The sequence below is a fragment of the Bombus fervidus genome, chromosome 16, assembly GCF_041682495.2.
Source record: "Bombus fervidus isolate BK054 chromosome 16, iyBomFerv1, whole genome shotgun sequence".
Classification (NCBI taxonomy): Eukaryota; Metazoa; Arthropoda; class Insecta; order Hymenoptera; family Apidae; genus Bombus; species Bombus fervidus.
Window position 1 is genome coordinate 7,938,850 of NC_091532.1, and position 24,468 is coordinate 7,963,317.

At 30.1% G+C, this 24,468-nt stretch overlaps 5 protein-coding genes across 9 annotated transcripts; 2 read left to right on the top strand and 3 right to left on the bottom strand.

Annotated features, from left to right (window-relative positions):
* Window positions 1-647: 647 nt before the first annotated feature.
* On the bottom strand, window positions 648-6,982 carry Sf1 (splicing factor 1). Its single transcript, XM_072019624.1, has 9 exons — window positions 6,606-6,982; window positions 5,706-5,858; window positions 5,026-5,101; window positions 3,003-3,155; window positions 2,814-2,920; window positions 2,562-2,728; window positions 2,331-2,489; window positions 1,976-2,253; window positions 648-1,881 (listed from the first exon to the last, which is right to left on the bottom strand). Exons 1-9 carry the CDS (start codon window positions 6,802-6,804, stop codon window positions 1,326-1,328), a joined length of 1,848 nt encoding a protein of 615 aa, XP_071875725.1. The 5' UTR covers window positions 6,805-6,982; the 3' UTR covers window positions 648-1,325.
* A 530-nt stretch (window positions 6,983-7,512) lies between these two features.
* On the top strand, window positions 7,513-12,956 carry LOC139995724 (WD repeat-containing protein 48). The gene is made up of 12 exons (XM_072019439.1): window positions 7,513-8,106; window positions 8,555-8,771; window positions 8,880-9,092; window positions 9,162-9,457; window positions 9,547-9,735; window positions 9,807-10,121; window positions 10,204-10,306; window positions 10,373-10,538; window positions 10,631-10,822; window positions 10,901-11,147; window positions 11,228-11,352; window positions 11,419-12,956. The coding sequence occupies exons 1-11, from the start codon at window positions 8,059-8,061 to the stop codon at window positions 11,288-11,290; spliced, it is 2,049 nt and encodes a 682-aa protein (XP_071875540.1). The 5' UTR covers window positions 7,513-8,058; the 3' UTR covers window positions 11,291-11,352; window positions 11,419-12,956.
* Window positions 12,957-14,348: 1,392 nt separating this feature from the next.
* LOC139995729 (haloacid dehalogenase-like hydrolase domain-containing protein 2) lies at window positions 14,349-15,628 on the bottom strand. Of its 2 annotated transcripts, none has more exons than XM_072019448.1 (4): window positions 15,486-15,628; window positions 14,930-15,229; window positions 14,630-14,840; window positions 14,349-14,559 (listed from the first exon to the last, which is right to left on the bottom strand). In XM_072019448.1, exons 1-4 carry the CDS (start codon window positions 15,578-15,580, stop codon window positions 14,392-14,394), a joined length of 774 nt encoding a protein of 257 aa, XP_071875549.1. In that variant the 5' UTR covers window positions 15,581-15,628; the 3' UTR covers window positions 14,349-14,391. The 2 variants fall into 2 exon arrangements, with proteins under 2 accessions (XP_071875549.1, XP_071875550.1); XM_072019449.1 differs by having other exon boundaries at window positions 14,930-15,109; window positions 15,486-15,627.
* Window positions 15,629-15,659: 31 nt separating this feature from the next.
* LOC139995725 (uncharacterized) lies at window positions 15,660-21,874 on the top strand. 3 transcript variants are annotated; one of them, XR_011802047.1, is made up of 7 exons: window positions 15,660-15,767; window positions 15,840-15,932; window positions 15,999-16,332; window positions 16,401-16,588; window positions 16,661-17,643; window positions 17,717-18,080; window positions 18,184-21,874. XR_011802047.1 is itself a non-coding variant. In XM_072019440.1 (6 exons), the coding sequence occupies exons 1-6, from the start codon at window positions 15,715-15,717 to the stop codon at window positions 17,998-18,000; spliced, it is 1,935 nt and encodes a 644-aa protein (XP_071875541.1). In that variant the 5' UTR covers window positions 15,660-15,714; the 3' UTR covers window positions 18,001-21,874. The 3 variants fall into 3 exon arrangements, 2 of the variants coding, with proteins under 2 accessions (XP_071875541.1, XP_071875542.1); XM_072019440.1 differs by having other exon boundaries at window positions 17,717-21,874; XM_072019441.1 differs by having other exon boundaries at window positions 15,671-15,767; window positions 15,991-16,332; window positions 17,717-21,874.
* Window positions 18,119-24,454, bottom strand: LOC139995726 (transmembrane protein 135). 2 transcript variants are annotated; one of them, XM_072019443.1, is made up of 9 exons: window positions 24,319-24,454; window positions 21,458-21,588; window positions 21,066-21,192; window positions 20,778-20,932; window positions 20,437-20,704; window positions 20,177-20,344; window positions 19,959-20,099; window positions 19,710-19,876; window positions 18,119-19,626 (listed from the first exon to the last, which is right to left on the bottom strand). In XM_072019443.1, exons 1-9 carry the CDS (start codon window positions 24,364-24,366, stop codon window positions 19,512-19,514), a joined length of 1,320 nt encoding a protein of 439 aa, XP_071875544.1. In that variant the 5' UTR covers window positions 24,367-24,454; the 3' UTR covers window positions 18,119-19,511. The 2 variants fall into 2 exon arrangements, with proteins under 2 accessions (XP_071875544.1, XP_071875543.1); XM_072019442.1 differs by lacking the exon at window positions 24,319-24,454 and adding an exon at window positions 22,013-22,600.
* Between the last annotated feature and the right edge of the window lie 14 nt (window positions 24,455-24,468).

The window sequence follows — 24,468 nt, forward strand, 5'->3', positions numbered from 1 at the left end:
ATTTATATATCAAAATTACTGTTTAAATTCCAGCATCATTTTTAATTTAAAAGTATTATAAAATATTCAATATTGTAATGTTAAAGAAAATAAAATATTTTCCTTATAATTGTTTTAAAATATTTTTAAACAAAAATGTACACTTCGAAAATAGGTTTAGAAAATATATAATATACATATATTTTTAATACATAATGTATTTTTATTGTGTAGTTAATATACACATTAAGCTATCATGAAGTTTCACAAACTATCATTTATATCCTAAACATAACACACAATACTAATGTTTTTCTATATATAAAGTAGGATTTTCATATAATTTAAAACAAATTTATTTCTTACTAGTAAATCAGTGATACGAAATTATTGCGCTTGGACGTTTACAATATTACGTTTCGATGTCCGATAAATCGCAAGTATATGTTTTTGATAAAGTGAAAGACATTTTTTTACAGAAATTATAATTAATATATATATATATAACACATTTAGAATTGACAAATCATTACTCATACAAGCAACAGTTCTGCTGCTTCATTATATAACCTAATATTCCATAACAGGCTCCATTCACCAGAATTAATGAAATAGTATAAAGAAATAATATAAAGAAGGAACTTATATGCACAATCCCATAGAAAACATTTTTAATTTTTCAACATTTATTGCATAATATTTATCTCAACATTAGGTAATATAATGAAGCAAAAGTTGATTATAACACTTGTACAGAGCAACAAATGCGTTACTACAGTGTGCATAATATGTATGTATTATGCATACTACCTACAAACAAGTAAGTTATATTTCTGCTTGTAATATATGATGTTATGTTTACAGAAACATATAAGTAAAAATTGTGAAGTGCTTGAAGTAACATTATAAAAATGTGTTTGGCATATCACTTACATTTACACTTGTAAGAAAGCTTTAGGTACATGTAATAAGTTCGAAAATAATGGTAACCAAACATAAACATTTTTTATTCATAAAGTACGATATGTTCTCGAAATTTCAAAAATACGTCGCAAACCTAAGATAATTTCTTATAAACGTTGTATAGCCATTGAGGAAAATTGGAAAATATTTATCTAACAATATATTTTCCCAGTTTTTTTTTCTTTTTTTTTTTTTTTTTTTTTTTTAAAAAGAACATAGCCATGTATGACGAATAGACTAATTAAAGTCGCGAATCATTCCAGTTAATTAATAATTATTAACTATCTTCAGTCCAATATTATAATCTATTTATTGACACGACCGATAATATCCCTCTATTGTACGAATAAAGATTTGATGAGACAATTTGATGATTCTTTACACTAACTAGTTGGTGGAGGTGGCGGAGGTGGTTGTGCCAATAACGTAGGTAAAGTGTTGAGATCAATGCCAGGGGGAGCTGGTGTTTGTTGTTGAGGTGGAGGAGGAACTGGAGCTGCTGGTGGCCATCCACCCATCTGTTGCGGTTGCCATCCTGGAAAACCTGGAGGGGGAGCAGTTCCAGGTGGAGGTGGGCGCATTGGCCCCTGTTGTCCTTGCTGCCATGGTGGTATACCCATTCCAGGTGGTGGAATTTGCGTCGGTGGCATTTGCCCTGGTGGCGGTGGTTGATTGTTTCCAGCCATCCAAGGCATCAATGGTGGGATATTTGGTTGAGATGTAGAACCAGGCGGTGGTGGAGGTGGTTGCATCACGCCAGGTGGCGGAGGCATACTAACAGGAGGTTGCCATTGCATGTTCATACCATTCATGTTATTCACTTCTCCTTGACTCCAAGGTGGCGGAGCCATTCCTGGTGGAGGCATCATTGGACCACCTTGCATCATTTGTGGCGGTGGATGTGCTGGTGCAGCCATTAAAGCACGAGGTGCTTGTTGTCTAAAAAAAATTGCAAGATGATTATTATATATATATATATCTTCTATAAAAATTTGCTTTTACCTATAAGAAGCAAGAGAAGAATGAAACTTACCTATCAAAGAGACCAGGATAATTGGGATTTGGATTTGGTTGACGAGGCTGTCCGGTTTTAGATCGATCAGGTGGTGGACCTTCACCTAATTCTGCCATAAGAGACATATATTCCTCGTCTATTTTAGCTTTATCTCCACCCGGTCCCATTCCACCCATACCCGCAGCAGCTGGTCCACCCTGACCGGGTCTCTTAGATCTACAATCACGTGCAATATGACCTGCTCCACCACAACTCGAACATACTATATTATTTGTTACGTTGGGTTTATCTGGACACTGTAATAATTGAAATAAGTATTAATCTACTTGCAAACATTAAGATATCATTAACATTTAAATATCAGTATACTAACCAGCCATGATTTATGATCAGATGCACCACAATTAGTACAACGTGGTCCATCATTTTCACGCAATGTTCCATTCAATAAAGCCAATTCTCTAAGTTGATTACGTCGTAAATCATTTTGCCCCTCAGGTACTTCCACACCTTGACGTATAATTTCATGAATCTATTGAAAAAATATATTTTAATAATAAGCATATACGCTATAAACATGTTAATTTGTAAAGACGCTTCATACTCTTTCAACAGCCTTCTTTACGGCATCTAAATTATTAGCAGTAATGTATGCATGCAATGGTTCATCTTCACCAGGTAAAGGTTGTCCATCTTTCCTTCCAACTTTTCCTTCTTTTACAGAACCCTTACCACGAATTATTATCTTTGCTCCAGTTTCCTTCTCCATTGCTATGGTGTTTAAAAAGGAAGCATTAACACGCAATCTGTATAAACTTTATGTATTTTATGAATATCTTAAATTATTTTAACTTACATTTCAATGTATTTCCACGTGGTCCAATCAAAAGGCCAACAAAGTTAATATCTGGATGTTCCTCTTGAGGAATCATTACTTTATCATGCACTCGTATTATTGGTGGTCTAAAAATATTTAATTTTAAATGCGGTACGTAAATAAAACGCCAACATTTTAAATATAGATAAAAAAAATATTTGTAATTACTTATAATCTGGCGGTGGTTTAAATTCTGGATTAATTTTGAGAATCTTCTGAATAAGATTGTGACGTTCCTCCTCCAATTTACGTCTAGTACGATATTCTCTTGTATTCAACCGTTTACCATCACTACTATATATGGGTTCTGGAGAAGGAGATCTGCAAAATAAAAAAATAAAATTTTGTCAAGAAACAAAGTTTGAATTAAGATGGTACTAGCATACAAGCAACCTGATCCTACTATGATTGTGTGATTAAGTGAGAGAAAAACTGCTGATTATTAGCAGAAAGTTGGAAACTGAGATAACACTTTAATTTATCTTCAAAGTTATTAGGCTTTGGTCATAAATTTTTCTTAACATATATTCTTTCCTTTCCTTTTTAACAAATAAAGTAAATTCTGACTATGTTGGAAAATTTGTAAAAGATATTAATAGAACATATGTTACAAAACAAATTTCACTGAGTACATTAAATTTAAATTTTTGTATTAGAAAACTAAAATAAAAATTAAATGATTTGTTAAGTACATTCCTACATGTATTACATATGTAACATTTTAAAATAATTAAATTAATTAAAATAATTAAAACAAAGGTGTGGTAATGTATTAAAGAAAACATTATAAAATTCTAATAGAGTTAACAATTGCTATTTATATTTAGGAGATATATCTGTTAATTTTTAACCAAATTCAGTAAAGGTATAAAATAGATACAAAGATTTCTATTAATGAAATTGTGAATTGATTATAAAATATTCTATAGACTTAGAAAAGACTAATTTTCCGAGTTTTCCAACAGTGTCAAGATGTTAAAATAAAGAGTAAAAAATTAAGTATTGTTAAATATAACATTGCTATTAGTCTATTCAATAGGTAACCACTGGAAGACTGCGCGTTTGTGCACGGCAGAAATCGGTATGATGTCAGCTGCTAAGATAGATCCTGTGATTATTAGGAAATAATTTCTTTGGGTTAGTTAATAGTTTGTATATCTTACTATATTGTATAATACTAATGAAACACAATGATATAAAATAATGGTTCCAGCTAAAATCAGAAAAGTTAAACCTATTGGAGTAAATTAATTTATTAGAAAAATTAACGTGTATTTATTTAAGTTGTACCTGAAAGTAACGTAATATTGATCTTTACAGTATTATGCTTATATTAGCAATTATAATTTTACGAATTTCATTATTTGCCTGAAATCTCTCATTAAGTTGTAATTAAGAATAAAAATCTATTTTAGTTAATTAATGATAAATGTTCCTGTGGCATTATGATATTAAACAGATATAAAATGCCGTGCAGATCACGGCAGCCTAATAGAAGTCTCTATTAAGGTGCCCTATGCACAAAATTTTCATTATTCTATTAAGACGATCGATATCAAATAAATCGCAATTGTGCGTACAATAATGAAATACAGCCTATTAACTTGAATAAAGCAGTCTGCATAGGAACACCTCTGAATATCCCTACATGTGCAAAAGTATAACTATTTAAAAAGATATATGGACTAGAATACCCACTGTGTGTTAAACACTGCTACTATGATCGTTATCTGTATTTTGCATTTAATTGTTTCAAATATTATAAACATATATTATTTATATATAAGCAATGTATATATGTATATATATATAGAAAATTTTTAAAACAGAAGAAATATGTTCAGGAAAAATACGTATATTATTTATATTTAAGTATTCATACTAATATACTACCACTTTAATTATTGCCCCAAATTTATATTTATTAACTAAGACTTTTGTAGCAGTGTTTAATAAAAAATGAATTAGTAAAAGAAATTGTTTAGGGCAAACCAATATTATCAAAATTCATCTTCTGTGCTGCGTGGTGGCTTTAATCAAGCCCAATCTTTTCAAACAGACATCAGTATCCCACACTAACTGTACTGGAGCCATATCATAAGGCCCCTGTATTTATGGGCTGCTGAATGGTCAGTAGATAGGTATTGTAGATATGTTATGGTCATTTTTGGTATGTAAGTTTCGTTCAAACCTTTCCTCTGGGTTAAGTGGAATTCCAAGGTCTCCAGTGCGTAGCTTCCTGCTGATTTCCTCAATCTGCAGCTGAACTGTAAACCAACGGGTTAGAGGGGGCGGAAACCCCAACAGTTAGATATTGCCAATTTGCCATAACCATATACATTCTATAATGTAAGCATGTCTCAAAAGTGTAGAATATTCACCTAAATCTAGTATTTTGTAATTTTTTTTAAATTTTCTCTTTAATAAATTGTTACTTTTTTCTTAATCAATTAGAAAAATATATCATAGTTTTTTGTATGATTTATTATATATAAATGAGATTTAAAAAAAAGAATTCCTTTATAGAAACATGTAAGAAAAAAAATTAGCAGGAACTTCAATGTAGTTTTAGGCAATCTAACAAGTTTGATAACTCGATATTCATCATTCAGCAAAATTGGCAATTCCTATTGCCAAACTCGCTTGTTGAAAGTACTTGAAATGGCAATTACCTCTGGTAACTATAAACTTTTTAACAATACATACATACTTACATCTTTTATAGTACTACAAAATTAAATTTTAGAAATTTATACGCAGAAGCATGATTCTTAAATCATATCCTGTCCATATATGTATACATATATGTGTGTGTATAATACATAATTAAATAGAAATGATAGCTGAAGGAATTACAGAAAATAAACTTACAGAGGTAAGCCTTCTCCTGTTCAGGAGTCAGGTTTGTTGGTAGAACCGTAGGCATGCCTGGTATAAAAGTTTTGTCATGTTCACTACCGCTCCATCTAGTTTTCCTCCTCTTCCTACGTTCCTCTTTCGTCTCTTTTTCCTGTTTAGCATCACCTAGAAGGTATTTATCATCACCTAATGTGTCTAATTTATTCAAAAACTTTATATGCTCCATTCTTTTAAATTATCAATTATAAGTAGGTTTTAATTTTTCTCTGTACAAATATTTAAATAAATATGCAAAAGAGTCAAAAGGATCATATGTTATGCAACTTCTACAGATATATTACATTTTAAAGCCAAGGATTGAAAGTTATTTGGCTATATATACAGCTATGCAAACACATATGGCTGATGATTTTCTCTAAGTACTATTTTAGCATTCACTAATTTCAATTATATGCAATGTTTGCACCCATTTATTTCTTATATTGTGTACCAATACACGGCATGTTTGTAAATGATTCCCAGTTGTATACTTTTGTACAAGTAGACCGAAAATTTATATGCAGATTTGCTTTTTTGTAAACCTAATTAGACAGAGTACTGTCTGAAACTCTACTGAATACTGTAGTAACTACTTTGGATATTTTGTATACTTTTGCATATTATGAGCATTTTGTGCACTATTACAATTTTAAATTTGCTATAAATGCAAAAAATCCTCAGCCTACTTATAAGAAATCCTACCTTATAAGCAAATAATAATTATACTATATTTATAATATAGTATAATAATTATAATTATATAAATAAATATTATTATAATTATAATATGATAATCGTATAAGAAATCAAGTCGAGCAATACGATATTAGAAGAAAATCGAGCTTGGCGTAACAAGGATAATTTCAGACGTACCTTCTGCTTCACGTTTTCTCGTGTTATTTGTCGTGGAATTAGAATTGGAGTTCAACTGCGTTCCATTAGCAATCGCGGCACTTACCGCGGCAGCTGCTGCAGCCGCAGCAGCAGCCGCATTCGCAGTCGCAGCATTTTGTTGGGCGTTTTGCAAATAACTTGGATTCAATAATGATGTGAAATTTCGTGACTGATTCATGGTGTAAATCTAGCCGAGGACGCGTAAAACGTCAGAATGATTACACGTCCTATGGTGTATAGCGTACGGTACACAACTGTTCAACTAAAATCAACGGAACGTTTACACACCAAGAAAATGGCGGCGTTCAACTGACTGACGGATACCTTTACCTCTTTCATGGGCGTACGGCGTACCGGAGACGGATGCTGTCTTTCCGGATAGAATTAATAAAGAATGTTGTCACTAGTTGGCGCTTTGATGAGTTTCAGAATACCTTCGAGTTTCATATAAAATAAAATGTAACAAGAGACAGAAAAACATCTCAAATTGTTATATAAATTTTTTTAAATAAAAATACATATATTTGTTTATTTCTTTAATTGAATAAGGAGATTTAAAGACAAAGTTTTGTAAGAATTCTATGCGTTCATAAACTTATCGAAACACGAAGTAACGTGTGAGCGTGCATATTTCTTACTCATTATATTGTAAGATGGTTATAAAGAACTAGTTTATTGTATCTGAAGTCAGTTTTCAACGATTAATTGAAATTTTTTAATTGGCATACGGTTAATAAATTACCAATTGGGACATTTTCCGGAAACTATGTATACGTGGATGCATCTGAACGCAACGCATTTATTATTTTTCATTGGTTGGTAAATAAAGATGATCTATATTCACAGTTGCATCGTGTACGACTATTGGTCATGAAAGTACCGATATATCATTGTGGAAATAATAATTTTTCAAATCCAAATTTAATTTCAATTTATGTTATAGCGGTTCATTGTAGAAACTCGTATTATGATCTGTTTCATTCGACAAGTTTCGTACAGCTTGAATCAGTTGAATATTTTGCTAAAATATGAAACATATCTAACAATATATCCGGCTTTATTCAATCACAACAATGGAGACGAAACGTTATCAGACGCTCTGAAACGTGATGTAACGTAATGTGTATAACGTCGGAATGTACTGATACCGGCGTTGGAACATTGTCAGTTTCTACATCTAATCGTCATGAACATTGTTTATACCTGGTCGGCTGACAGCTGTTTGAACTTCGGCGTGATGTGCACTGTATCGTTTTGTACAAGCATCGATGTATCTTCTGGTCATGTAAGGCTTCCGATGTAATCAACGATGAAACTACTGCGTGGTTTCAACGCATCGGAACGTAAAAGTGCAACAGCATAATTCTAGTACATTTTGAATGTTTTCTTCTATTACCTCTAAGTGCAAAGTTACAGAACAGTTTGCGGTATAATGGCAGCTCATAAGACAGGCGGGCAAAGTGCTCGAAAGAAAGTACAGGTACTTGTCTGTGATGTTTTCTCCCCTGTTGAAATATACGTCATTGCTTTTCGAAGCATAATTTCTTTTGAATTGAATGAAATGTTTTCGCAAAAACAGAATTGCTGTGTTCTAATTGACATTGCTACTTCGCCCGTTATAAAATCCACATGACGATGTATGAAATAATAGAATCGCAATTGATCTATGATATTTTTGATATGTATTGCTTGATGCTATATGCAATTATTGATCAATTTCGTAAGATTCTTATAAAATCTTTGATGACTATAAATCACGTAATTACTAACGTGTGGTGTGTCATGAGTAATATCGTAAATGAATTTTTATGTTTGTATACTTTCGATCTTATCGAATAAAATTTATTAATGAAACTCACAAAAAGATTTATTTAGAATAATTATTATATGAATGGTAATTATTTTGTTATTTTGCGTATTTGATGAAGGTATCCATGGTTATAAGAGATGAAATGGAAAAGAAACATAGAGCTGGAGTCAATTCATTACAATATGATCCAGCTTTGCATAGGCTTTACTCCGCAGGTAGAGATAGTATTATAAGGATATGGAATTGCAAAAATATGAAAGATCCATATATTCAGTCAATGGAGCATCATACAGACTGGGTCAATGATATAGTATTGTGCTGCGGTGGCAAAAATTGTATGTACCTTTTGTTAAATTTCTAAGTTAATGTTTAATATGTATTGTATTTAAAGACACAATATATTATGTTTTTATGTAATGAGAAAAGAAAATATTGTTTTACAGTGATATCAGCCAGTTCTGACACAACAGTAAAGGTATGGAATGCACACAAAGGTTTCTGCATGTCTACGTTAAGGACACATAAAGATTATGTAAAGGCTCTAGCATATGCAAAAGATAAAGAACAAGTTGCTAGTGCTGGTTTAGATAAATTAATCTTTCTATGGGATGTGAATACGTTAACTGCTCTCACAGCAAGCAACAATACAGTAACAAGTAACAATTCAGTCTATAATATGAATGAACAATTTATAATTATTTAAATAACATATGGATAATTTGCAGCATCATCTCTTAGTGGAAATAAAGACTCTATATATAGTCTTGCCATGAATCAGATTGGGACAATTATAGTGAGTGGTAGTACAGAAAAAGTTTTAAGAGTATGGGATCCAAGAAATTGTACCAAGTTAATGAAACTTCGTGGTCATATGGATAATATTAAAGCCTTAGTATTAAATAGAGATGGTACTCAGTGTTTGTCAGCCAGTTCTGATGGAACAATTAAACTTTGGTCACTGGGGCAACAAAGATGTATCCAAACCTTTAGAGTACATAAAGAAGGTGTTTGGGCATTGTTGGTAATTACAATTTTTTCCCCTATTTCAACATCTTAGTAAAGTAATAAATAATGCAAATAACTATATTAAATTAGAACAATCATCTTTAGGCAACAGATACCTTTAGTCATGTAATATCAGGAGGTAGAGACAAAAGAGTTGTAATGACTGAATTATCATGCTATCCTGAAAGGTATACAGTTATTTGTGAAGAAAAAGCACCTGTACTAAAAATGGTTATGACACCTGATCAATCCAGCATTTGGGTAGCAACTAGTGAATCTACTATAAATAATTGGGTATTGTTATATTTTATTATGCACAAAAAAACTTGTTAATAAAATAAATAACATTTTGAAAATTGTTGTAGTCTATAAGTCAAAAGGACTGGCAAGAATTAGGAATTGAAGACTATTGTGACTCCGCTAGTGGGGTAACACAGAATGTAAGAAATACAGAGCCTGCACAAAAAATATTGGGTGGCTCGGCAATACGGCATTGTCACGTCTTAAATGATCGAAGACACGTTTTAACAAAAGATACGGAAGAAAATGTAGCTTTATACGATGTATTAAAAGCGCGTAAAGTTGAAGATTTAGGAAAAGTAGATTTTGAACAGGAGATAAAAAAAAGAAATAAAATGGTGTATGTTCCAAACTGGTTTAGTGTAGATTTGAAAACTGGGGTATGTAATTCTATGATTCGTTAACGCAATTGTAATTTTAATACATATCAGATTAAAAATAACTTTTGATATATTTTTATAGATGTTGACCATCCATTTAGGTCAAGATGAAAATGACTGTTTTTCTGCATGGGTTTCTGCAAAAGAAACTGGTCTTGCAGAAAATGATGCGGTAGATCAAAAAGGTAATATTTATTTTTTATACATCTATCATTGTGTTTACTGTTTACTCCTTCTTTCTTTTCCTTCAGTGAATTATGGAAATCTTTTGCTACAAGCTTTATTGGAACATTGGTGGAGGCCATTACATGTTGATGATGAAAATGAAGGCAATAGTAATGACGGTAATAGCTCTATACATACTAGAGGAGGAAATTTATATTTCTCAGTACCAACCCATACACCTGTTATATTCAGGTATAAAAAAGTTCTAAGTATTTTCCTTAAATGAAAAAAATATTTGCTTAACTATTTTCGATTATAACAATAAAAATACAATTATGTTTTAGTGAAGTAGGAGGCAGACCTTTGTATAGATTATTAGTTAGAGATGCTGCAGGAGAAATGGAAGGAGTGCTATTAAATGAAACTGTTCCGTCATGGGTAGTTAATATTGTTGTGGATAAAAATCTCCCACAGTTCATTAAAATATCATTTTATCTTCTTCCACATGCAACATCTGGTGTAAAAAGTTTAAAAAGGTACATAAAAAATGAATAATTTTTTAAATATTACAAAATAAAATTTTTGTAATATCGGGTTAATATATATTTTTTAAGGGATCGCTTAATTGCAAACGATTTTATACAAATTCGTAAGATAGCAGAACATGTTTGCGATAGAGTGCTTGGTGCCGGAAGTGATTCGGGATCGGTATCAGGTATTGGAAATACAGTTTCTGGAGGATCTCCACCTGGAGACAGGACAAATACAGATTCAAATGCTGATAGTTCTTCGCTGATTGAGGAAAAAGTAGAATTGTTATGTAACGATCAAGTTTTAGATCCTTCTATGGATTTAAGAACTGTATGTTTTTATAGTGTATCTAACTATATTCGTTTAATACAATGGTATTTTTACATTATCTTTATTTTATCATGTTTTAGGTCAGACATTTTATTTGGAAAAGTTCAGCAGACTTAATAATTCATTATCGGCCAGTAAAATAGTTAGAGCTAAATTCGTCAGAACAGAGATCTCTAAAGTGTCCATGGTTTTTTACTGTCATAAAGTAAGTAAATGTTTTTATTTATTCTTTATTTACTAAAAATGATTATATGAAACAAATATATTACAGAATAACGGAAGACATGTGGTCTAGTTGCAGAGTGTGGCATTTCACACTACCTTCATTTTCTGAAATGTTCAATCGAATTTCGATGGATGTTTCGTTAGATGCTGCAAGTGAAGATGAATAAAAGTCAGGTTATATATAGAGTATTTAAAATTAAATGAGTTGAAAGGCAATAATGTGTGGAAGTATCAGTATAAATTGCTCATATTTGTATATTTATATTCTGAGGCCAAATTCAATAATACAACAATAATTTCAGTTAGTCTGCTATTAAAAACATGTTTTTTGTTTTTAATGCATTTCATTTAATGCAAAGTATTAAATGTTTACTGTCAGCCATTTATAGTCTTCCCACTTCAAAAATATCAACAAGTAAAGTTAAGTACAAAAAAATAAGGGATAAACCTTGGATGGCCCAGGAAATTAAACTGTCTTTAAATATTATATTTTCATATGCTTCTCAATTATTCCTTTATTGATACTATGTAATTAATTTTTTTTCCTTTTCATTGATTTGTAAGTAGCACTATTTTATTTAAACAAAACATATACTCAAACAAACGAAAGACATGCATCAGCAATACTCCACACACCTGCCTTGTTATTGTAAAAAAAAGCAAACTATAAAAGGAAGAGGAAAATGTCAATTTACTATTAATCAAATTAAAATTCAGCAGCCAAATTAACAGTTCAATATTTCCTATTAATAACATAGGAAATAACAGTGTATGTCTTCAGTATAATAAGGTCAAATTCTGTCTCTAATGGAACTTCCAGTAATTAAACTTTTATTACATATTATACGAGGGAAGAAAAGTATGAATACATTACAGTTTTCGATTAAACAAATATGACTATATTGGCAGAATTTGATCTTAGGAGACAACTACAATAGATAAAAACAAAAAGACAACTACAATAGATAAAAAGTTAATCATATGTTAGAATATTTACTCTACTAGAATCCTACAAATTGTACATACAAATACGATTGTAAGTAACGTCCCTTAATCATGGTGATGGGCTGTATACATAAAATCGAAGCAAATGTATCAAAATCGAAGCCTTTGCACCAATTCTATGAAATTGGGATAAATGCTTGACTTTAAAAAAGAAAAAGAAATTGAGTGACATATAGAGGGAGGGAGTGACAGAAAGAGAAAGAAAAAAAAGAAAACGCTGTTCTTTATTAATATGGCCCTAAATGTTGTAATTCTTGTGTTATCGAAATGACATAGAAGCAATTTTTTAATAAATCTAGAGATTATTTCGTTGTTACATTTTAATATGCTACGTATTGTATAAGTATTTATTTGCTAAGCTTTTGTTACACATATTTAAAAATGTAAAGAAGTTAATTACTATTACTTAGTTATATTCTTCTTATTAGGAATTTTTAGAGCTCTGTGATAAATGTTTCTTGAGCTAAGGACGTTGATTAACATGATGGCTACCAAAAATATTGTATATTTGCAGTTAAGTTTGATTCATTTTTATGTTTGTATATTGGCATTATATGTATATTTTGCAAAGACCTAGTATCAATCATGTCGCATTTGATTATCTTATTCATTTTTCAAATGGAATGTATTTTCGTAAAATGACCCTCATTACTGCAACAGGAAATCAACATGTGCCTGATCCTAGATTATAAGTTGTAGAGGGCATTTGAATGATGAAGCGTTCTATTAATCTTTTGAAAATAATGTGGATTGTAAGTTAATACTGTTGCGGTGCATAATAATAGAAAATATTCTGTTAAAATCTAGTATTTAGTTGTATATTTGTAAGCATTCTGCTCGTAAGTTTATTTATATAATACTAGGTGCAAAATGCAATTGTCGATCATTTGTTGTGTTTTAAGCATTAACAATTGAATGAAAATTTCTGATAATTTATTATTTTACTTTATTGCAAAAACAGCTTTTATATACTTTTTTCTTTTCGTTTTATAATTAAATTTTTATGTTAATTGCTTAATTGCAAATTCGTAGAGATTTACTATATGGTTTAGCAGTTTCACTTGTAGGTAATATTAAATTAGTTTTAGACACAAGACGTGCATTTCATACAGTATTCATAAAAATTATAACTGAGCCTTCCTCACTAAAGAAATAACATTATTCATTAATGGTACGTTTGTAATTACACTTTTGAAATGTGACATCTTCAAATCAAAACAAATTATACTCCCTATCTTCTTAGTACGGGACAAAAGGATGTTCTCAAAATAAGATGTTGATTAATTCTCATATTTAAGAAAAGAGAGCAAGTAGAAAAAAGGAAAAGGATTATGAAATGGTGCCAAATTTTATACTAAACAAAACCTCTTGCAGTGCACCCATTTCTTTTAAAAATGACTAAGATTTTTTCTGTACAACTGCTTTTAACAATAACTTATTAAGTATAATAGTTCTAATATTTATTATCTAAGATTATGTATATTCGTAAAAACTCATAATTACAACGATTATTTCTCTTGTTTTTAGAGCGATATAAGAACCTAAGAAATATCGTCTCGTATCTAGAAAATTCTATGATCAAATTTGAAAGAAATGTTGATTCATCCTAATTTATAAACAGAATTCATTAATATACGATAGTAGATGAAATTTTCTACAATTTTCTACATTCTACTGCGCGATGAGGCGATATTCATTCAATATTTATAAAGTTATCTATCTTCAACTATTAATCGATGGATACGTCGAAAGAAATCTGTAATACTTTTTATTACTGTTAGAACAAAGAAAATTTGGTAATGTAATATTTCACATCACAGAAAGTACTATGTCGGTTTCTTTATAATTATAGTCTCTTTATATTTTGAAACTATATTGTGAATCTAATCTAGATTATGTACACATCCCATTACGGAATTATTAATATTGAAATAAAATATCTAATTTAATACAGAATAACATATATAAATATACATATATATAATATTCTTTTACTGTTGCAAAATCATACTACTTAAATTTCTTTTTTAAGAATAAATTCTACAGCTTGGACAAAAGAGCTGCATACTTTTGTAGGCGGCGGTGTAATTGTATTTTCATCTCCATCTCGATACTTTCCAGTTTGTACCAAAAGTCCTCTGATACCGATAGCTTGTGCACCAGCTACGTCATCTTTAACGTCCTGAAAAGAATTAAAAAATAAGAAACTGAAAATTAAAGCAGTAATTAAACATTATGTAAAATAGTTTTACATCGCCTATCATAATCGCTTCTTCTGGAGGTATATCTCCCAAAGCAGCTTTGAAGAATTCTGCAGCTGGTTTTCCGACAATTTCTGCCTTGATATCAGCGGAATATTCTAAACCAGCGATAAATGCGCCTGGTCCTAAAGCTAAACCATCTGGCCTTTTATAATACCGCCCTTTATGAATGGCTATGAGCGATGCGCCATCTAACAGCAATCTGAAATTATGAACAATTTGTTCCTAGTAACAAACAAAAATAAAAGTTTTGTACATGAATTTTCATCGTGTAAAATAGTCAAGGTATACCTGAATGCTTTGGTCAATTTTTCATAATTGAACTTATCTGGAGCCAATCCTATTACTACAGCATCTTTTTTATCGTCATTTCTTATTAAATCATCGAAATCTTCATTAGCAGCAGGATCAATAAATAACATTGGATTTAATTTCCGTGAAATAATCAATTTCCTCGCTGCAGCTAAAGAACTGAAAATTTCTTCCTTCTTAATATCAAAACCGAGTTTTGTCAATCGACCATATAAAAAATTGCCGGATTCTTTCGTTGTATTTGTGACGAATTTAAGCGGTATACCAGCGTTTCGAAGTCTATATTGAAAGCAATAAAATAATTTATTTAACATTGTAAAAAAAAATTATGAAATAAAAGACCGAAAATTACAAAGTATAATTTTCATTAAATTGTACTTTATTTGTTAAAATATTATTTGGTATTAATAGTAAAGTCAATGTATTCAATTTAAAAGACGACAGTAGGTAAAATCAATGCAACATAAGACGTAAGGTACGCCATAATATTTACTAATAATCATGAGTAATTGTCATAAATTCAATAAAAAACAACCTGTTTAGAGCTTCTACGGCACCTGGAATCGCTGAATTATCAATATGCAGTGTTCCACTAAGATCTATTAGTACCATTTTTATTTGTTTCGCCATATTTTATAAAATTTCAATGATTTATCCGACGTTTACTCACAGCTACAAGTATAATACACACAAATATATATATATATATTACATGTTAAAGCACGTTCATTCGACGTAAAGTTTGGCATCACACGTGGTCAGCTATGGCGCTCTCCATGAGACAAGAAGATGTAAAACAAGTACCATGGTTTTCTCTGTAAGTATCAGAATTATTGAAGAGTTTTATATCCTAAGATATTTGATTAAAGGTTATATCTACATTCTACAGCACAGAATGGCACCAAGTGCACAAACAGATATATTCCAATGATATCAATGAACAGACCAAAGGGTATGAAATGCTACTTGCATGGCAAGCAAGGTAATCAAATATCAAACGTTTAATAAAATATTACGATATAAGTGGTATTAATTAATAGTATTTTAGGATACCAAAATTGCCAATAGGCATTGATTGTACTCTTTCAATTATGCAAGTGTGTGTTAGAGACCGTGAATGGACTCCTAAAATTAACAATGGCGAGTTGCCAATTACCTATGAAAATGACTTATGTCTGATGTATTCAACTACAATAATGAGAATTTTAAATCATATATCTAACATAGGACACACGAAACAAACATCCTTGTTTCAAATAGCAAAGCAGCTTAATATTCCAGAGTGGATAGTAAATTTAAGACATGATACTGCTCATGGTTATGAACTTCCATCCATTGGTGTATTGAGAATAGCTGTAAATATATTACTAGCATGGTTACATGTATGTATATTTCTATATCAACTATAATATTAAAAGAAAAAGATGTTTCTTATATCATATATTTAAAGGAAGAATATTGGGCAGCTGAAGCTAAAAGAATGGAAGAATGTTTGATTACCGAAGAATCTATGAAAGAAGTTCAGAAGACTGAAGAAGTACAGGATTTTGATGATTTAATTGAACTCTGGACTTCTGTAAGTTTGTATATTCATGTTGGCTATCATCTAGTATCAAATGTTCCAGACCCTCAATTGAAGTATGTATAACCTTTAATCATTTTGATTACAATAATACAGAATTTATATCAATAAATTGATTTTATTGGTAGGGAAACATTACAAGATCTGCGTTCGTATGCTATCTCTTTATTACAAAAAAGTAGTGGAAATATAGAAAATAATAAAGATAACTACATAGAGGCTGCCAGTGGTGATATAAAAAATGATAAAAAGTACACATTAGAAACTGCAAGAATTGTTCTTTTATCTGAAATATCTAGGTATCTTAGTAAAAAGTCTATACCGGATAAGAAGGATATAGTTTGTAATACATTGCTCAGTTCGGAAGTATTTTTACCAAGCAAAAATATGTTATCAATTTTTACTCAAAGTGAGAGTATTGAAAATAAATTGGAGAAAGATGTTTTGCCATTAGAGATGTTAAAGTTTTGGAAAGATATAATATTTCTATTGTGTGAAAAAGATCTAATGGAAGTGTTAATTATAAAATTACTTGAATTGATAAAAAATGAAGAAGTAAATAAAGAAAGGAAATTATTAGCTTCTTTATGGATAAGTTCTATATCATACAGTTTTTTGAAATTAGATTGCGCACATGAAATATCTAGAGTTTTAGAATATCAGTTAGAAAAGATACAAAAAAATTTACCACCAAAAGTTTTTGAACTTAAAGTCAAAGAAGAGACAGATCGTACTTATCCACACTTGAAATGCGTATTATGGTTTAATTTATCAGATACAGTACTGCCATGCTTAACTGATATGAAATTTATTTCAAAGCTTATATTAAACATAAATGAATTTTCGCTTAAATTCATTGTACCTATCTTAGAATTAATACATCCAAAAATAGATAATGGAAGCAAACAGTTACTGTTGAATTTAATGAGTATTTATGCACTTGATAAGAATGATATAAATTTTCCTGAATATGAACAAATTTTTACTCTAAATGATCTTAAAGATAGTGAATGTCTACTAGACATAAATAAAGAACAAAATAAGATGGTAGATAAAATACCTCGATTTTTAGCTGGTCAAGAAATTCGAAATAATTGGAACTTTGCAGTTGGTAAGTATATGAAGTTAAGTATCTACTTTCATTTTCCAAAACTTTAACAAAATAACTCCAACATTTCTTTCAGCAACCTATAATTGGGCAGAATGTCCAATCGGTTTGCTTCCATGGCAAAATGATACACTGGAATTTATAAACCCACCCAATACCGTAGTACAGAAATATGATGTTTCAGTTTTAGAATCTGAAATTGTTCCTGGAAATATAGATAGGAAAAACTTAAAAATGGAAGGTCAAATTAATTGGAATAATGTTTTGAGACAAAAGAAACGTTTAAAACGAAAACAGGAACGAACAAATACAGATATTATAATGAATAAAGCACTGGAAACTGTTAAAAAACGAAAATAGTACATTGCAGTCTTGTATATTTCAAATATTTTATTCAATATTGGCATGTTCACAAGAAAGAAGTTCAACAATGTTCTTTTGTAAGTTAATAAATAAATTACCCATTTCTATCGAAATAATCAATATAAAATTTTTTTATTATTTGTAAAATTTCGATATCACAAACGTTGTATGTTATTTTAGGTATATGAAAAAGATCTTTGTACATTCTTAGAAGAATATCTACATTATTTTGTAACAGCTTATTCATAAAATAATAATTTTACATTTCCTATACACATAGACATATATTATATAAATGTACAAAATTTTTAAATTGAACGAACTATATTAACATCACAGATGTATTGAACAAGAATGAACAAATATCTATGACATAGTAAATTTTTATAACTTTACTGAATATTCATTTTAAATATAATTTAATGAGTCTAATTCTAGAGTTGTACATGAATATTGTAAAATTTTAGCAATACAAAAGTATTATATATATGTATGCTTGTTTCTTTGGTAACTATTTTATTAATATATATATTTTCATCAATTCATACTTTCGATGTATGCAAAATGTCTTAAAATTAATCGTACATGTGAAACGGGTAATGACAGTAATGTCACATCAAAATATAGATCGGATGTGTATTCGTTCGGTACGCGTGCACTCGAGCACAGTGATGGATATTCTCGGTGTATTATGGGATCAGGGGAGCGTTTCCCATTCCATATCGATGAGAGTATATGTGCACTGTAGGCGGAGTCAAGACATTCCCCTTGCCTCACGGTACTCCTATATCGCCATGGACTATACAAGTGCAAACGTACCTAATAAATATTCATTAATTTTTAGAACACAGCTTTTTATGAAATCATTGCATATTATATCTGTTACGTATTCATATAAAAGCATTTTACTGTTTCCTGTTTTAAAGAAGTCGATATGAATATTTATCAAGTACACGTATACCAAAGTATCATTTCTAGTATTTAAGGGATACCATGAGGGAAGGGGAATAGAATTGACTCCGCCTACGGCAATATAGTTCATGGATGAAACCTCTTGCACGAGACTTTGTTCTCTTGTACGCGTTGATAACATAAAAGAAATATCAACATATTTTTACGGAAAGGAATCATATTTAATAACATATACTTTTTGTGTATAATGTGATGTCAACTGAAATTTCACATAACGATACAAAAATGAAGTGGAGAAAGATCTCTACAAACTACTGAACAATTCAAATAGTACTGACGCACGGTATACGTTTCCCGTTCCCCCTTTTTTTAGGTAAGAAGCATTCCCCTTACTTCATGCTGTCTCTTGGGCTCGGGTGTCCACGACCTTTACTTGAGTGCACGTGTACTTAACAGCGTGCATACTTTTGAGATTTCTTTTATATTTTTTTATGCAGAAACAAACATTTTGAATTCTCTCGTTAGTTCCCCGATACTTTACTTAAGTAATAACAACGATCAATATAGTTCCTTCTTTACCCACTCTCTTTTTTCAATTAAAAAGCAAAAGTTTTCTTATCAGTAGTATTAGTTTTTCTGAGTACATCTGCAAGATGTCTAGTTGATTCCAAACCAAATGCATCTAATGGTACTCGAGACATTACTGCTATTCTGAAATTACACAGAAGAAAAGAAGGTATAACATTATTTATGTTAAAAATTTGAATTAATAATAAGATTATAATATTTAGTACCTTCCACCAGATATAGCACATAAAAATTTCCAATAAGAAGACCTCAAGAGCTGTGGCTCAAAGATTGCTGCATGGAAGAGTATTGCTGTACAAAAGCAGTATAAAAAGATTACAAACCACTTTATTTCAGGTACTACATTTTTTTCCACAAGATCATTCCATGACAACTAAATGAAAAAGGCAAGTATAAATTTTAATATACAGTAAAAATACTAAATTGTAAAATCAGGAAAATATGTACAAAAATACCTGCAATGCTTTCCACATAAAATATAGAGCTACTGTATTATTACTATAAAACATAAATGTTAAACCACCAATAAATCCAGCAGGAATTGCGTGGTAAGGAGAATCTTTTTCTAAGAATCTTCTCAACAAACAGGATACTAGCTAAAATAGTTTTGAAAATTGTTATGAAAGTACACATAAAACTAGAATGACTATTTATAATAAAAATATAATAATACCCTATAAAGACCTGCAAAACCACCTAAAAATATAGGTAAATTTAGATTGTTCTTTTTGAGAATCATTGATTTTATCAAAGGTGGTTTTGTAAGTAATTTCTTCATGCCAAAGAACAAGTTAATCACTAATTGAGCACTTAGAGCATAACTAAATACTTCCATGCCACCCTATAAATGAAAATGACAATCAGTACTATATATTTCACAATGTTTATTTTATCTTTTATATTTATTCATTATATACAAATGGATGTATATACCTTTAGTATATAATGAGCACAACTAAAAGGATGTGGGCAGGAACTATGTTTTCCTTGAAGTTTTAATCTTTCTATAATTTTCCTATATATTTTAAGGGATTTCATAAATATATTAAGATTTTTTTTATGAGATTTTTTATTTACACCATGCTTTTCTATTGAACTTCCACTAGCACTACCTTCATCAGCAGAGCATATTTGTGTATCACAATGCAAATTGTTTTTTTCTTCAAGGTAACCACACTCTTCATATTTTCCAACAAGAATTCTAATAAAAATTTCTTAGTTAAGTAAAAATTTTTTGCAATTGTCACAAGTAAAAGTACTGAATAAATAAGTACCTAAGTATTCTATACATGGAAGGTTCTTTATTTGGTCTAGAACGATAAAAATAAAGTAATAATGTTATGCTTGTAGCAAAAATATATGTTCCACCTTGAGGGATCGGAGTATAATGACCCCTTGCTATGCCCATTCTAAATAATGTTTCCGTTGCCTAGTAAAGGATTTTGTAATTAATTATATATAAAAATTATGTTTAAAAATTATGATTTTTATAGATTTGTATAAATCTTTATAAAAACATAATATTATCTTGACAAGATAAAACATAGAATTAATTCACTCACAAGATTAGCTACATATAAACTTAATAAAGGACGTCTTGATGGTCTCTCAATAACAATAGCTGTTAGACTAGATAAGAAGGATGGAAGAAATGATACAGTCAGAAAATTGAAGTTTCCAAGTATTCGTCTGAAATGTATAGTTTTTAAATAAGTACAATGTGTGCTACATAAAGAAGCATTGTTAAATTAAATTAATACCATAATTATAGTAGTAATTTAAAAAGTAACAAGTTATATAAAATCAACTAGACAAATTTTACTTGCAATTTATTCATTTTTAGAACTTAACAAAGTCTCTTTCTTATATGACATTCTTCCTCAGCATGTACAAAGTATGCTTTTTTGTACGTATATAATATAGATTATAAATTACAGAAATAATTTATTCAAACCTTAAAATGCAAATAAATGCGGAATACGAGAAAGCGCTCCATGAGAGGAAGGCTGTTGATTGTAAAAGACCCAATGTCGATTTTTTAATATCTTCTTTAGATGGTATCTTTCCTCTCATTAAAAGTGCAGCCTAAAAAATATATCGACCACGGTAGAGATTGAATGTCGATGATTCTGATAATTTTGTTCGTTCAATTAGGATAATTAATATACAAATATTAGTTACAAAGGATCTTTTTAAATGCAAAGAGAAAATTGCGCATTGTAGAAATTTGAAAATCATTCATCAGTTGACAAAGCAAATATGCCAATAAAAGTCTTATAAGAGACAGAATGAAATTCTATTTATTACTCTTTATCATGGATTACGATTTGACTAATTGCTCTGTTACAGTAAGCGTACGCATGTGTTTTTTTTTAAATAATACACCGTTATTTTTCACAAAAAGAGTAACGATAGAACTGTCTTATATCTAGATAAAGGGTAATCAGTATATCGAACATAAGGAACAAACAATTTAGGAAAAATGAAGAAAAAGAATAGATAAACATACTATATAAACGGTAGCATATAACTTTAGACATTGTGGAATAGCATCTATACCAAGACCGGCTGCTGCAACCACGCAGGAATTAATCCAATGATGCGAGTATTCCTTACACTGTACGTCGATGAATTTGCTCAGTTGTGCTGGCATTTTTTGATAACTAACAATTTCGCACTAAGTCTAATTACTGGTTAGAAAACGAAGATTTGAACAAGGAATGTCGCATAAAGGAAAGTTATAGATGACACTTCTGTCACACAGTACAACAGCTATTTTGATATCGTCAAACACTTTGATGAATTCATTCTTTTGGGTTTTATACGATATGATAATTACGCAACGTGAAAAGAAATTAATCAAATCACGAATTAGCGAAGGAGATCTATTTATCCGTTAAAGATATTTAATGATGATTAGATAAATGTGTTTTCAAGCGTAGAGACAGAGTAATACTCGTGTGTTTTGTAGATCAAAGAGAAACGCTCACTGAAATACGCAATGCGTGCGGACTCGTTGACCGCTCGTCAGCTACTGAGCGGGTGGATTACGATGAAGTAAAATGTAAAGTCAAAACTCGCTTTGCAATCTACTTTAAACTGTTGCACCTGTCACTGTGAGTCAGCTAATTATTTACTGAACTGTAAATATATTGATTGGAAAGAATTACTTATGATTTTTTATTGATCAATTACATAACCGTTAATGCAAGAAGTTCATACAAAAAGTTGTACAGATCATTATAGCTATGTGAGGTAAATACATTATCGAGTGGTATTAGAACTTTAAAAAATTTACATAATAATAATTTATTTAATATGAGGAATTTAAAAGATAATCGTAATATAACTTTTTAAGATTCATACTTTGAAAATAAACTATGTTACAGTATAATGTACGATGACTTTCTAAACTGCAGTTCCGCCTCACAATTATCATAAACCTACTTAATGTAAAATGGTACAAGACTACGATGCAAAGAAATAATTTTGTGAAGAAATCAGTAGGCATAACTTTTACAATTTCTTACAAAAAATATTACAACTTTGTATAAAAACACAAGATACATTTCAATATGACATATCTATCGATTTATGCAGATTTTATCGTCTAAAATCTTGAAAATTTTGGTATTTTTTTGTTTCAAATGTAGAACTATAAGATTAGGGTTATAAGAACCATTCTGCTCTGGAATTTTTAAACAATTGATGAAAAAACAGTACAATGTGGTATTGTTAACTGTCTGCCAGTTGCAATTTTTAGGCAATTATTAATGAAGAGTTTGTATCAAAAATTTTTCCTTTATATAAAATGAATAGAGACAGAGCGAGAGAAGAATATTTGGCGACTAAGAATCTAAAGTTGATAATTTATAAAAACTATTGAATTTCAAGGTCTGGTATAAACAAAATGGAAGAAATATATGTAAATTTCTTTCACGGAGAAATATAAAAAAAAAAATTGTGGGGATAGTGGTGGTCAGTAAGTATCAGAATTCCGGTCAGAATTCAGGTCAGAATTTCAGTCACCGAGGCAGTATTGCATTTAAAATGTACTAAAGAAAGTTCCCCTTTCAATTCGAATGATTTATATCTGCTTATAAGATTGCCCTGTCAGTTACTAATGATTAACCTAAATTTCCATAAATACTAGATAATTTCGTACAAAAATGCAAACATAACCACGAAATGTTACAGTGCGAAATAAACATAAGATTGTTGATGACGTTTCAGACAATTACAAGTGACCGACAGAGTATTAAACTTTACTAATTACTTGTAAAATACTATTTAGGCAAGAAAATTTGTTCTAAACACATATATTTGTCTATTTTATATAACAAATCGATTTTGCGTTATAACATGACTATTCACGCATGATCACGAAAGTACATTCGTGTTGCCACTGACATCTATGTGCTACCAGTGGAATGTCTGCTTAGAGGATTTTCTAACTTCTAAATCGCGGTTGTACAATACATGTAAGTACATATTTGCTTTGTCAATATTTATAGCGCTTAAGGAATCTAAAAGATAGCTCGTTGTTAATTAGTTAGGTTTTGTTAGACTCATTAAAAATGATAATTCGTGATAACTCAATTTGACAAATCGCGTTTATATACATATAGCTACATATATTATTATCAATTATTATATATGTATGTATATACATTTTAATGTCATTGTTACATTATTTGAAAATAGATCTCAATAGAAAATTTATACGGAGATTGATGCCAGTAAGATTCATTAAGAGAGAAATTTCATTGATATAGAAATTTTTTAGCAAATTTTGACGTGAGGATGGCGCCATACCTGACTGTAGATAATTCGAGGTTCTATCCATTTGAGTTGGAAAGACATTGTCAGATAAGGGGTGACACAATTATATTTGGATTCTGATTGGCCACGACCGAATAGGTAGTTTTCCGTGTCTGATGAACAATAATTGTTAGTCGCATTTCA

Excerpts from the sequence above, each read along its gene's own strand:
- Sf1 (XM_072019624.1), bottom strand. The coding sequence starts at position 6,804 with ATGAATCAGTCACGAAATTTCACATCATTATTGAATCCAAGTTATTTG. Across the intron at positions 5,859-6,605 it reads GAGAAAACGTGAAGCAGAAG|GTGATGCTAAACAGGAAAAA; the intron begins GTACGTCTGAAA and ends AATACCTTCTAG. Across the intron at positions 2,921-3,002 it reads AAACCACCGCCAGATTATAA|ACCACCAATAATACGAGTGC; the intron begins GTAATTACAAAT and ends AAATATTTTTAG.
- LOC139995724 (XM_072019439.1), top strand. The coding sequence starts at position 8,059 with ATGGCAGCTCATAAGACAGGCGGGCAAAGTGCTCGAAAGAAAGTACAG. Across the intron at positions 9,736-9,806 it reads AATCTACTATAAATAATTGG|TCTATAAGTCAAAAGGACTG; the intron begins GTATTGTTATAT and ends AAATTGTTGTAG. Across the intron at positions 10,823-10,900 it reads GGTGTAAAAAGTTTAAAAAG|GGATCGCTTAATTGCAAACG; the intron begins GTACATAAAAAA and ends ATATTTTTTAAG.
- LOC139995729 (XM_072019448.1), bottom strand. The coding sequence starts at position 15,580 with ATGGCGAAACAAATAAAAATGGTACTAATAGATCTTAGTGGAACACTG. Across the intron at positions 15,230-15,485 it reads GCCGTAGAAGCTCTAAACAG|ACTTCGAAACGCTGGTATAC; the intron begins GTTGTTTTTTAT and ends CTTTCAATATAG. Across the intron at positions 14,841-14,929 it reads AAATTGACCAAAGCATTCAG|ATTGCTGTTAGATGGCGCAT; the intron begins GTATACCTTGAC and ends TCATAATTTCAG.
- LOC139995725 (XM_072019440.1), top strand. The coding sequence starts at position 15,715 with ATGGCGCTCTCCATGAGACAAGAAGATGTAAAACAAGTACCATGGTTT. Across the intron at positions 16,589-16,660 it reads GTTCCAGACCCTCAATTGAA|GGAAACATTACAAGATCTGC; the intron begins GTATGTATAACC and ends TTTTATTGGTAG. Across the intron at positions 17,644-17,716 it reads TAATTGGAACTTTGCAGTTG|CAACCTATAATTGGGCAGAA; the intron begins GTAAGTATATGA and ends CATTTCTTTCAG.
- LOC139995726 (XM_072019442.1), bottom strand. The coding sequence starts at position 22,156 with ATGCCAGCACAACTGAGCAAATTCATCGACGTACAGTGTAAGGAATAC. Across the intron at positions 21,193-21,457 it reads GCATTTATTTGCATTTTAAG|ACGAATACTTGGAAACTTCA; the intron begins GTTTGAATAAAT and ends TATACATTTCAG. Across the intron at positions 19,877-19,958 it reads TTATGTGGAAAGCATTGCAG|TTGTCATGGAATGATCTTGT; the intron begins GTATTTTTGTAC and ends TTTTTCATTTAG.